Raw genomic sequence first — 13,012 nt, forward strand, 5'->3', positions numbered from 1 at the left:
GACTAGAACCACACTAGAGATCACATCACCAGGGACTAGAACCACGCTAGAGCTCACATCACCAGGGACTAGAACCACACTAGAGATCACATCACCAGGTACTAGAACCACGCTAGAGCTCACATCACCAGGGACTAGAACCACGCTAGAGCTCACATCACCAGGGACTAGAACCGTGCTAGCTCACATTACCAGGTACTAGAACCGTGCTAGCTTACATCACCACACCAGGTACTAGAACCGTTCTAGCGCTAACATCACCAGGTACTAGAACCGTTCTAGCGCTAACATCACCAGGTACTAGAACCGTTCTAGCGCTAACATCACCAGGTACTGGAACCGTTCTAGCGCTAACATCACCAGGTACTAGAACCGTTCTAGCGCTAACATCACCAGGTACTGGAACCGTTCTAGCGCTAACATCACCAGGTACTGGAACCATGGCAGCTCCCATCACCAGTAGGGCTGTCACGGTAACTGCAATATTGCACAAACCGTGGGGCTCCACAGACCCTGAGGACTAGGGTTAGGGAGGGCTAGGGTTAGGGAGGGTTGGGGAGGGCTAGGGTTAGGGAGGGTTGGGTAGGGCTAGGGAAGGCTAGGGTTGGAGAGGGCTAGGGTTAGGGAAGGCTAGGGTTGAAGAGGGCTAGGGTTAGGTAGGGCTGGGGAGGGCTAGGGTTGGGGAGGGCTGGGGAGGGCTAGGGTTGGGGAGGGCTAGGGCTGGGAAGGGCTAGGGTTAGGTAGGGCTGGGGAGGGCTAGGGTTAGGTAGGGCTGGGGAGGGCTAGGGTTAGGTAGGGCTAGGGTTAGGTAGGGCTGGGGAGGGCTAGGGTTAGTTAGGGCTAGGGCTGGGGAGGGCTGGGGTTAGTTAGGGCTAGGGCTGGGGAGGGCTAGGGTTAGGTAGGGCTAGGGAGGGTTAGGGTTAGGGAGGGCTAGGGTTGGGGAGGGCTAGGGCTGGGGAGGGCTAGGGTTAGGTAGGGTTGGAGAGGGCTAGGGTTAGGGAGGGTTGGGGAGGGCTAGGGTTAGGTAGGGCTAGGGCTGGGGAGGGCTAGGGTTAGGTAGGGTTGGAGAGGGCTAGGGTTAGGGAGGGTTGGGGAGGGCTAGGGTTAGGTAGGGCTGGGGAGGGCTAGGGTTAGGGCGAGCTAGGGTTAGGTTAGACCGCTTTAGACAGCGAGACCTGTTTGTGTGACCTCCTAACTGGGTTTTGACCTCCTAACTGGGTTTTGACCTCCTAACTGGGTTTTGACCTCCTAACTGGGTTTTGACCTCTTAACTGGGTGTTGACCTCCATTGGTTGTTGAACAGAACGAGGAAATCAAGGGGTGGGGGGGTCACTTCCTGTCGAGGTCACCTAGGACCCAGACAACCACCTCCCCTACAATGCCTCTGCCCCCCGCCCCCCCCCCCCCCCCCCCCCCAAGGAGGAAATGACGTCACCGTCTGTAGCGGCGCGCTGGGGTAAAGCCAGTGATGCATTTCCTGTCCTGAGAGGAAGCAGTACACAATGGGCCGCAGCTAGATGCCGCGATGAGTGACATCATCACGAAGACGGGTTGAGCGCCACAGTCGCCATGTCAACGTGCCGGGGAATGTGTCGAGCGAACCGGAGAGAGAGGGAAGAGACGGGCAAATTCCTCACGAGGGACAGCGCGTCAGAATAAAGTGTCACTCAAAAACAATGGGCACTGTGTGTGTGCGTGCGTGTGTGTGTGCATGCGTGTTTGTGAGTGTGTGTGTGTGTATGAACAGTCTATTTGTCTGTGTGTTTGTCTCTGTCTGTCTCCTCCGTCTGTTTGTCTCTGTCTGTCTCCTCCGTCTGTTTGTCTCTGTCTGTCTCCTCCGTCTGTTTGTCTCTGTCTGTCTCCTGTTTGTCTGTGTGTGTCTCCTGTCTGTTTGTCTCTCTCTGTCTCCTGTCTGTTTGTCTCTGTCTGTCTCCTGTTTGTCTCTGTCTGTCTCCTGTCTGTTTGTCTCTGTCTGTCTCCTGTCTGTTTGTCTCTGTCTGTCTCCTGTCTGTTTGTCTCTGTCTGTCTCCTGTCTGTTTGTCTCTGTCTGTCTCCTGTGTGTTTGTCTCTGTCTGTCTCCTGTGTTTGTCTCTGTCTGTCTCCTGTGTGTTTGTCTCTGTCTGTCTCCTGTGTGTTTGTCTCTGTCTGTCTCCTGTGTGTTTGTCTCTGTCTGTCTCCTGTGTGTTTGTCTCTGTCTGTCTCTCTGTCTCTCTCCTGTGTGTTTGTCTCTGTCTGTCTCCTCTGTGTTTGTCTCTGTGTGTCTCCTGTGTGTTTGTCTCTGTGTGTCTCCTGTGTGTCTGTCTCTGTGTGTCTCCTGTGTGTTTGTCTCTGTGTGTCTCCTGTGTGTTTGTCTCTGTGTGTCTCCTGTGTGTTTGTCTCTGTGTGTCTCCTGTGTGTTTGTCTCTGTGTGTCTCCTGTGTGTTTGTCTCTGTCTGTCTCCTGTGTGTTTGTCTCTGTGTGTCTCCTGTGTGTTTGTCTCTGTGTGTCTCCTGTGTGTTTGTCTCTGTGTGTCTCCTGTGTGTTTGTCTCTGTCTGTCTCCTGTGTGTTTGTCTCTGTGTGTCTCCTGTGTGTGTGTCTCTGTGTGTCTCCTGTGTGTTTGTCTCTGTCTGTCTCCTGTATGTCTGTCTCCTCTGTGTGTTTGTCTCTGTCTGTCTCCTCTGTGTGTTTGTCTCTGTCTGTCTCCTGTCTGTTTGTCTCTGTGTGTCTCCTGTGTGTTTGTCTCTGTGTGTCTCCTGTGTGTTTGTCTCTGTGTGTCTCCTGTGTGTGTGTCTCTGTGTGTGTATCTTGCTCTACTCTTCTAGATCATGCGCTTGGTTACTTGTTTAGAGAGGAGATGGGATTGGGAGTTCTGACGAGTCGTAGTACGACTTCCTACGTTAAATGCAATTGTAAGCCGCTTCAGATAAAAGCGTGAGCTAAATGACTGTATGCCTCTGTATGTTATGTGTGTGTGTGTGTGTGTGTGTGTATGTGACTAGTGTGTCTGTCTCCTAGGTGTGTGTTTGTGTGTCTTCGTACGGCGTCTGTAGCTCAGGAGGTAGAGTGGGTAGTCCAGTGATTGTAGGGTCGACGGTTTGAATCCCGGCTCCCGCTGTCCCGTCGAAGTGTCCTTGGGCAAGACACTGAACCCTAAATTGCTCCCAGTGAGCGGGCTAGCACCTTGCATGGCAGCTGCCGCCATTGGTGTGTGAATGTGTGTGTGTGAATGGGTGAATGAGAGGCATCTTCATTGTAAAGCGCTTCGGAGAAAAGCACTCTGTAAGTGCAGTCCATTTACCATTTGTATGTCTGTCTGTCTGTCTCTGTGTGTTGTGTGTGTATGGGGGGGGTTGTTTGTCTGTGTGTGGGTGTGTGTGTGTGTGTATGGTGTGTGTGTGTGTGTGTGTGTGTGTAACCTCCTCTCTCTGTCCCCTTTAGAAGGACGAGGTGTATCTGAACCTGGTGCTGGACTACGTTCCTGAGACCGTCTACAGAGTGGCCCGACACTACAGCCGAGCCAAGCAGACCCTGCCCATGGTCTACGTCAAGGTACACTACTGTGTGTGTGTGTGTGTGTGTGTGTGTGGGGGGGGAGGGGGGGGGGGGGTGTATGGGGAATTGGGGGATTTGGATGTGTGTGTGTTCTCTCTGATTCTGATCATGTACTTTCTGCTCTCCGTGTGTGCGTGCGTGTGTATGCGTGTGTGTCTGTGTGTGTGTCTGTGTGTCTGTGCGTGTCTGGGTGTGTGTGTGTGTGTGTGTGTGTGCGTGTGTGTCTGTGTATGTGTGTGTGTCTGTGTGTGTCTGTGTGTGTGTGTGTGTGTGCGTGTGTGTGTGTGTGCGTGTGTGTGTCTGTGCATTTGTCTGTGTGTCTATGCGTGTCTGTGTGTGTGTGTCTGTTTGTGTGTGCGTGTGTGTGTGTGTCTGTGTGTGTGTGTGTGTGTGTGTGTGTGTGCGTGTGTCTGTGCATGTGTCTGTTTGTCTATGCGTGTCTGTGTATGTGTGTGTGTCTGTGTGTGTGTGTGTCTGTGTGTGTGTGTGTGTGTGCGTGTGTCTGTGCGTGTGTCTGTGTCTATGCGTGTATGTGTGTGTCTGTGTGTGTGTCTGTTTGTGTGTGTGCGTGTGTGTGTGCGTGTGTCTGTGCATGTGTCTGTGTGTCTATGCGTGTCTGTGTGTCTGTTTGTGTGTGTTTGTGTGTGTCTGTGTGTGCGTGTGTCTGTGCATGTGTCTGTGTGTCTATGCGTGTCTGTGTGTGTGTGTCTGTTTGTGTGTGTGTATGCGTGTGTCTGTGCTTGTGTGTGTGTGTGTGTATGCGTTTGTCTATGTGTGTGTGTGTAGCTGTACATGTACCAGCTGTTCCGTAGCCTGGCCTACATCCACTCGTTTGGGATCTGCCACCGGGACATCAAGCCCCAGAACCTGCTGCTGGACCCGGAGACGGCCGTGCTCAAACTCTGCGACTTCGGCAGGTGAGACGCACCGGACCAGCCCATGAGGAAGAGGAGGAGGAGGAGGATGATGAAGAGTGTGTTGCTGACTGTGTGTGTGTGTGTGTGTGTGTCGTACAGTGCCAAGCAGCTGGTTCGTGGGGAGCCCAACGTCTCTTATATCTGCTCCCGCTACTACAGAGCTCCAGAGCTCATCTTTGGTGCCACTGACTACACCTCCAGTATAGGTAACCACACACACACACACACACACACACACACACACACACACACACACACACACACTGACATAAGCTATGTTTCCATTAGCCTGTTTTGATACGCATCGGAAAATGATGATGGAAACTACAAATCCCCTGATTCACACAAACAAAAATATGCTCACTATTTCCGGGTTTCGGCTGATTCGAAAAAGTGTTGATTCGCAAAACGGGGGGGTTGAAACCGTTTTATTCAAATGAAGTCTGACGTAGCGCACTTGCACACACGTGACTGTAGCTCTCAGATCTAAAGATGTTCTTTAGCGCAAGCAATGCACATTCAAAATGTGTCTTCACGAGCACAATATGTCAGGCATTTCAATACAACACAAATACAACACACAACATAAAACATCGAATGCTCTATACAGTAGATATCATTTAATTCAGATCAGTTACACAAGTCATCCTTCTGCAATCACCAACTCGTCTCAGGAATCATCTTCTCTGGGTAGGAATGCAAAATGTTTACCTCTGGCTAGTCACATGACAGACGTGTACTCCTTTCGTCAACAATTTTGCATGGTGCATTGTTTTGATGCCGGCAACAGCATGCGAGACTAGTTTTCACGCTCCAAACATTTAATGGAAACACACATGATACTATTTCTTATAATGCTTATTTCCCAAAGATTCTAATCACTTTTAGATGGAAACGTAGTTATAGACATGAATCTTTCCTCATCAGTTTGTCTGTAGCATGCGGTTCTAGAAAGCTGCTCATATCATCTCTTGACCTCCCCTGTCAAACTTTGGCTCTATTTGTTTTCTCATTTCCTCTTCCTGTCTATGCCCCGCCCCCTCTGCAGATGTGTGGTCAGCCGGCTGTGTGCTAGCAGAGCTGTTGCTAGGACAACCGATCTTCCCCGGCGACAGTGGGGTGGATCAATTGGTCGAGATTATCAAGGTATTCTGTGTGTGTGACGTGCCTGTGTGTGTGTGTGTGTGTGTGTGTGTGTGTGTGTTGCACAAAATATATATTTCGTTATGCGTCTAGTAGTGACTCAAGCCCACCTGCCTCTGTTGTGTTCACTCTTTATCTCTCTCTTCATCTATCTCTCCTGTTCTCCTGTTCTCTCTCCTCTCCTCCTCCTCCTATCCTCCTGCAGGTCTTAGGGACTCCTACCAGGGAGCAGATCAGGGAGATGAACCCCAACTACACTGAGTTCAAGTTCCCCCAGATTAAGGCGCACCCTTGGACTAAGGTGAGTCAACAGGTACAGGAAAACTTTTACTACTCTACGCCCCAACCCCGTCATCCTCACCCTGTACTCCACTCCCGCCAGTCTGACCAATCAGGCTCAGTCACGCAGGCACACACGCACACACATACACACACACACATATCCATCTTCCTTGACACCGCCGCCAATCCCTCCTCTGTCCGTCCGTCCGTCCGTCTGTCTATCTAGCCCCGCTCCGGCCGAGACTCTCCAGTGACACTCACAGCAGAGACTCTCAGAGAGGGTGTAGCCTAGCCTAGCACTCAGAAACCCTCTCAGAGAGCGTGTAGCCTAGCCTAGCACTCAGAAACCCTCTCAGAGAGCGTGTAGCCTAGCCTAGCACTCAGAAACCCTCTCAGAGAGCGTGTAGCCTAGCCTAGCACTCAGAAACCCTCTCAGAGAGCGTGTAGCCTAGCCTAGCACTCAGAAACCCTCTCAGAGAGCGTGTAGCCTAGCCTAGCCTAGCACTCAGAAACCCTCTCAGAGAGCGTGTAGCCTAGCCTAGCCTAGCACTCAGAAACTCTTGTTTTCTTGCAGTCCAGGGGGCCCTGTTTGATCCTCTGAAATGACGAGAGCAGATTGGTAAAAGCTGCGTAGAGAAGCGTGTGTTTAGGCCTATCCTGTCGCGCGGGATCAGGGATCGCCTGGAGGAGAGGAGAGGAGAGGAGAGGAGAGGAGAGGAGAGGAGAGGAGAGGAGAGGAGAGGAGAGGAGAGGAGAGGAGAGGAGAGGAGAGGAGAGGAGAGGAGAGGAGAGGAGAGGAGAGGAGGGTTGTGTTCTTAAAGAGTCCAGTCAGGGAGCAGTGAGGGCCCGGAGCCGGGAGCTTCCTGCCCCCTCTCCAGTTCCTCCGCTATTGGAGGACGCCACTGGCCAATGAGCAGGTAGCATGCTTAGTGCCGGCTCCTCACCCGCCCCCTGGTGGTGGAGCTGTAGAACTGCAGCACTCAGGCTCCTCAGGACTGCAGCGCGTCTCTGTCCCTCCACACGTCTGTCCCTCCACTCGTCTCTGTCCCTCCACACGTCTCTGTCCCTCCACACGTCTGTCCCTCCACACGTCTCTGTCCCTCCACACGTCTGTCCCTCCACACGTCTCTGTCCCTCCACACGTCTGTCCCTCCACACGTCTCTGTCCCTCCACACGTCTGTCCCTCCACACGTCTGTCCCTCCACACGTCTCTGTCCCTTCACACGTCTCTGTCCCTCCACACGTCTGTCCCTCCACACGTCTGTCCCTCCACACGTCTGTCCCTCCACACGTCTCTGTCCCGCCACACGTCTCTGTCCCTCCACACGTCTGTCCTTCCACACGTCTGTCCCTCCACACGCTGCAGACTGACAGAGCCGGGGAATCACCAGCCTCACGTCTCATGACGTGAACTCTGAGTTGAGGCTCGTCTTTATTCAGGATCCTCCAACGGCGGATGAGCGATTCTAACCAGCCGTCATCCTCTCATAGTTCCACGTACGCAGACATCAGAAAACCTGGGTAGTTTTCACACATGCTAGGAACTAGTTAGGAATAGTCAGGGTGCTCGGACCAGACAGGACTAGACAGGACTAGACAGGACTAGACAGGACAGGGCAGAGACCGGGCCGTGCAAAGTTTATAGTAGCACAAGAAGCAAAGGACACATAGATTTGACTGTACTCTTTCACAAGACATTTGTCCTCCCAGCTATCTCCATCTCAGCCAATGAGAGAGACCGTAGCATGTGCATGTGGCTTCTCTCACCCTTTCTGTTTTGTAAAACAATCTTTGATTGGCTAGCTGATTCCGGCCACCCCCCCCCGTTTACGACTCCTCCCCCTGCGTGTGATTGGCTGCGGTCAGGTGTTCCGGCCGCGGACGCCCCCCGAGGCCATCGCCCTGTGCTCCCGCCTGCTGGAGTACACGCCCACGGCGCGCCTGACCCCGCTGGAGGCCTGCGCCCACTCCTTCTTCGACGAGCTGAGGGACCCCAACATCAAACTGCCCAACGGCAGGGAGAAGCCCTCCCTGTTCAACTTCACCACCCAGGGTAGGGAGCTGCCTCACACACACACACACACACACACACACACACACACACACACACACACACACACACACACACACACACACACACACACATCTCTGTCTCCCACCTGTAACGGGCCGTGGGTGTGGGTGTGTCCTCTCCTCAGAGCTGTCCAGTAATCCCTCTCTAGCCTCCATCCTGATCCCCGCCCACGCCCGCAGCCAGGCCGCCGCCTCCACGCCCGCCAACGCCTCCGTCAACACAGGTCAGGCCCCGCCCACCGCTCCTCCAGGGGGTCCCCCTTTCCTTCTCTCTCTCTGCTCTCTCTCTCCCTCTCTCTCTCTCTGCTCTCTCTCTCTCTCTCTCTCTCTCTCTCTTTCTGCTCTCTCTCTCTCTCTGCTCTCTCTCTATCTATCTGCTCTCTCTCTCTCTCTCCCTCTTCTCTCTCTCTCTCTGCTCTCTCTCTCTCTCTCTCCCTCTTCTCTCTCTCTCTCTGCTCTCTCTCTCTCTCTCTGCTCTCTCTCTATCTGCTCTCTCTCTCCCTCTCTATCTGCTCTCTCTCCCTCTTCTCTCCCTCTTCTTTCTCTCTCCTCTCTCTCTCCCTCTGCTCTCTCTCTCCCTCTCTCTCTGCTCTCTCTCCCTCTGCTCTCTCTCTCCCTCTCTCTCTGCTCTCTCTCTCTGCTCTCTCTCTATCTGCTCTCTCTCTCCCTCTCTCTCTCTCCCTCTCTCTCTGCTCTCTCTCTATCTGCGGTCTCTCTCCCTCTCTCTGCTCTCTCTCTCTCTGCTCTCTCTCTATCTGCTCTCTCTCTCCCTCTCCTCTCTCTCCCTCTGCTCTCTCTCTCTCCCTCTTCTCTCTCTCCCTCTGCTCTCTCTCTCCCTCTCTCTCTGCTCTCTCTCTCTATCTGCTCTCTCTCTCCCTCTCTCTCTGCTCTCTCTCTCCCTCTCTCTCTGCTCTCTCTCTCTATCTGCTCTCTCTCTCTCTCTATCTGCTCTCTCTCTCCCTCTTCTCTCCCTTTTCTCTCTCTCTCCTCTCTCTCCCTCTTCTTTCTCTCTCCTCTCTCTCCCTCTCTGCTCTCTCTCCCTCTGCTCTCTCTCTCTCTCTGCTCTCTCTCTCTCTGCTCTCTCTCCCTCTGCTCTCTCTCTCTCTCTCTGCTCTCTCTCTCCCTCTGCTCTCTCTCTCTCTCTCTGCTCTCTCTCTCCCTCTGCTCTCTCTCTCACTCTGCTCTCTCTCTGCTCACTACCGATATCCAGCCCTAGTGTCTGCTGACTCCTCCCCCCTCTCCCCCCTCGCAGACGGCAGCAGCACAGACCGAGGCCCCAGCACCACCACCGCCGCCGCCTCCGCCTCCAACTCCGCCTCCTGAACCCCCACGCCGCCCCGGCCCCGCCCTTGGGCCAGGCCCCGCCCATCGCCCCGGCTAGGGGAGGGAGTGCGTCCCGACGGCGGCGAGGGAGGGAACCTATTTCCTATTGGCTCAGCTGGCGTCCCGCCACGCCTCACCATAACGACAAGCAAAGCAAACAAACAAACAAACAACCACAGACACCAGTCAGACTGAGCCCGCCCCCTCCCCCATGTCCTGGGCTGCTCACCTGTCCCTCCTGCCCCCCCCCATCCCCCCTCCCCTCATGAAGATGTCTGTCTCCCGGGGGGAGGAGGTTTTGCCTGTTTCCTTGATCCATGTACACACAGAACTACAGTACTAGCCTGATAATGTTTCTAAGAGGACAATCTGTATAGACGTCCCAACGCTGCCCCCCCCCCCAAATGAATTCTCCCTCTCTATCTCCGAACCTTGATCCCTGACCCTTGACCCCTGGCCGTGGGGACGCCCCGGCTCCTCCTCCTGTAGTGCATGGCCTGAGTATGGTTAGGACCGCCCACAACCCCCCCCTACCCCCACGACCCCCGCATTGACCTCCAGCTCTGCTGACCAGGCATGAGGCTCACACACACACACACACACACACACGGAGAGATGCATGATGGTCCTGATGTTTGTTGTGTAAAGCGCTGGTCCGGTCACGGCTGAGGATTTGGACTCAGTCAGAACATTGCCTGGGGGGGGTTGTTTTTAAAACGCTTAGAACCGAACAGTTTTACTCGAATCTTTGTTTTTATTAGGTTTTTATTTTCCCGGGCGAACGTGGGACAGACACGTCAGATGTATGTATGTGCCACGTCTCTGCCCCCGTGTGCTTGTATTATATATATGCTGTATATACGTACAGTGCATACACACATACATACACCGTTTATATATGGCTTTTCATTATGTACAAAAGTATATATAGGATATATGTATATTAAACTTCAGTGGTTCAGAAATCATAGCCTTGAACTTGCACGCTGGCTGGCGGGGCAGCGGCAATATTTGCCGCTGTCTGAAGTTGACGTCAGACTAGTTGGAGTAATCTCTCTCTCTCTCTCTCTCTCTCTCTCTCTTCCCTCCTGTCTATCTGTAGATGGGTGTAGAACCTGCTCTCTCTCTCTCTCTCTCTCTCTCTCTGTACGTCTCTAATGGACTCTATGGAACGGGTTCGTCTGCCCTTCCTTGACAAGGTCTCTGTCTCTCTGTGGAGATTTCTCAACCCTTCTTATTTCCCTCAGATTGTGCGGAGAGGTACCGGTTTCTGGATCTCTCCCGTTGTGACCACTGCTCCGGCGTTCGGGCCGGCTCCTCTCTCCTCCTCTCCTCTCTCCTCCTCTCCTCCTCTCCTCTCTCCTCCTCCCGTCGGTCCAGGGGCTCTTCTTTAGGAGAATACTCACAGAGGTCAAATATGAAATATGAAAAAAAGAAACACCACAGCAGAATTTGTATATACAGTTGAAATGCTCCTCACGAAATCCTGACATGTAGGTTATTGTTTTTTATGTTTGTTTGTGTATTTGTGTATTTTTCATGTTGTGTTCAAGGTATGTATATATGCAGACCCGTGTACTGTTTATGAGCAAAAACAAAGATGGGGGGGGGGGGTCAGAAATGATAAGAAAAGAAAAAAATCAGGGCAAAACTGACATTGTTTATTATTGGATATTGTAGATGATGATCTTTATCTAGCCATATAGTTCAATCTTACCTGTACAGGACCGTAGAAGACAGCTGTATTATTCTAACAAGAACTAGTCATGTATAGTGTATCTATAGTTTGGAGTGCCTTTGCTTTCATACACCTTCTTCTTCGTCCACCTTCAACCCCCTCCCAGCCCGGCCATCACTCACACCTGCGTCCTCACCCCCCCCTTTGGGGCTGTTGAATGCCCCGCACCCCGCGCACACACACACACACACACACACACACACACACACACACACACCTTATTGACTTGTTGCCCTCCTCTCTCAACTTCTCGCCATCACCCTCTTTTTCCTGTCATTTTTATTGCAAATATAACGTTAATGATGTAACACAGATATAAAGTTACACACAGACGGATGTTCCTGATTTGAATATAAGTCTAAAGATATTGTTTCATTTTTAAAATGGTTTTTATGGTTTTATCTTGGCTTACACACACCAGAGTTGGCTGCTGGGTTGGAAGCAACGGTAGAGGGACGTGGGGTCAGATACATAAATAGGTCTAATGCTTTTATGTGTTTGAGGTGCATTTGATTTATCCCAAAATGTGCACTTTTGGGACAGATACGTTGGTCTGATTGTCCTGTGCAAATGAAATGGAGTGCACCCCAGGGATTCGCCAGGATATATGGATAGTATTTGACCCAGCTCCAGTCTTTAGGAATAAAAATAGTCAAAACAGGTTCTGTGGGCCTTCTGGGTGTTCCATACTGGCTCTGTAAACCTTCTATAGGACCCACACTGGTTCTGGTTCTGGAAGCTCTAGTGGTACCAAAACCAGGCCAAGATGTTGTTGTGACAAGCCATCCTCAGAGGCAGTCGTCTAGCTATCCGTCTTACTTCCTGCCGTCTCTCCTCTGTCTGGTGGGGTCAGTAGCACCTAGGGGGTCGGTCTTCTAGCCTTTCTTGTCCTGCTTGCTGTAACGTTTGCATCCATGAACCTGTTCCTCTCTCCATCTCCCCCTCGCCATCACTATGCCTGTTACCACAGAGCGACCACCTCCCCTCTCTCTCTGTCTCTGTTACCACAGAGCGACCACCTCACCTCTCTCTCTCTCTCTGTTACCACCTCACCTCTCTCTCTCTCTCTGTTACCACCTCACCTCTCTCTCTGTCTCTGTTACCACAGAGCGACCACCTCACCTCTCTCTCTCTCTCTGTTACCACCTCACCTCTCTCTCTCTGTTACCACCTCACCTCTCTCTCTGTCTCTGTTACCACCTCACCTCTCTCTCTCTCTCTGTTACCACCTCCCCTCTCTCTCTGTCTCTGTTACCACAGAGCGACCCCCTCACCTCTCTCTCTGTCTCTGTTACCACCTCACCTCTCTCCCTGTCTCTGTTACCACAGAGCGACCACCTCACCTCCCCCTCCCCTCTCTCTCTCTTCCTGACTCCACTTCAATAAGAGTAAACCACGATAAAAATTACAAAAAATACACCACAAAGGTCACCAAAAAAGACAAGCCAGGATAGTGAACTCGAACACTGACTATCACGTCACACACACTCTTCACAGAAGAATATGCTATCTGGGTTTAAAGAAAGAAAAAAAGAAAGGAAATTACTACAAAAACAACCAGTATAACAATACTACTACTTGAATGCCTCTGTTTGTGACTGAAATTTATATTTTATTTGAGATGTTTTTCCTTTTTGTTTTGTTCTGTGAAGGTATGCTAAATGTGCGCCTCTGTAAATATTCCCCCTGCCCTGCGTGCTCTGAGGAATAGTTCCCTGGTACTGTAATTTGCATTAAATAAAGAGTAGGATAGCCTGGAAATGATACAGCCACCGTCTCTGCTGCCTCTCTTTCTGTGTGTGTGTGTGTGTGTGTGTGTGTGTGTGTGTGTGTGTGTTTGTGTGTGTACGTGTGTGCATCTGTGTCACACATCTTCTCTGGCTGTCCTCCAGAGTGGGCCCCAGATCTGGGGTTTGCTCTTGTAGCAGTGTCATAATAGTTATACAGCAAGTACAGGTGAGTTATACAGTGACTGGCCACAGGGGGGCGCTGCTGTCTAGGTC

At 52.0% G+C, this 13,012-nt stretch overlaps 1 protein-coding gene across 1 annotated transcript in view; it reads left to right on the forward strand.

Moving 5' to 3' along the window:
* Positions 1-12,773, forward strand: part of gsk3ba (glycogen synthase kinase 3 beta-a) — a gene marked incomplete at its 5' end in the record, with an annotated part of 21,844 nt that extends 9,071 nt beyond the window's left edge. The window contains 8 exons of the mRNA XM_084443528.1: positions 3,419-3,529; positions 4,319-4,449; positions 4,549-4,655; positions 5,498-5,595; positions 5,798-5,893; positions 7,742-7,928; positions 8,074-8,172; positions 9,201-12,773. Coding sequence (XP_084299654.1) covers positions 3,419-3,529; positions 4,319-4,449; positions 4,549-4,655; positions 5,498-5,595; positions 5,798-5,893; positions 7,742-7,928; positions 8,074-8,172; positions 9,201-9,271 — 900 coding nt within the window. The 3' untranslated portion in view covers positions 9,272-12,773. The remainder of the gene's footprint in view (positions 1-3,418; positions 3,530-4,318; positions 4,450-4,548; positions 4,656-5,497; positions 5,596-5,797; positions 5,894-7,741; positions 7,929-8,073; positions 8,173-9,200) is intronic.
* Positions 12,774-13,012: the final 239 nt, after the last annotated feature.

The sequence above is a fragment of the Borostomias antarcticus genome, assembly GCF_949987555.1.
Source record: "Borostomias antarcticus genome assembly, chromosome: 9".
Taxonomy (NCBI): domain Eukaryota; kingdom Metazoa; phylum Chordata; class Actinopteri; order Stomiiformes; family Stomiidae; genus Borostomias; species Borostomias antarcticus.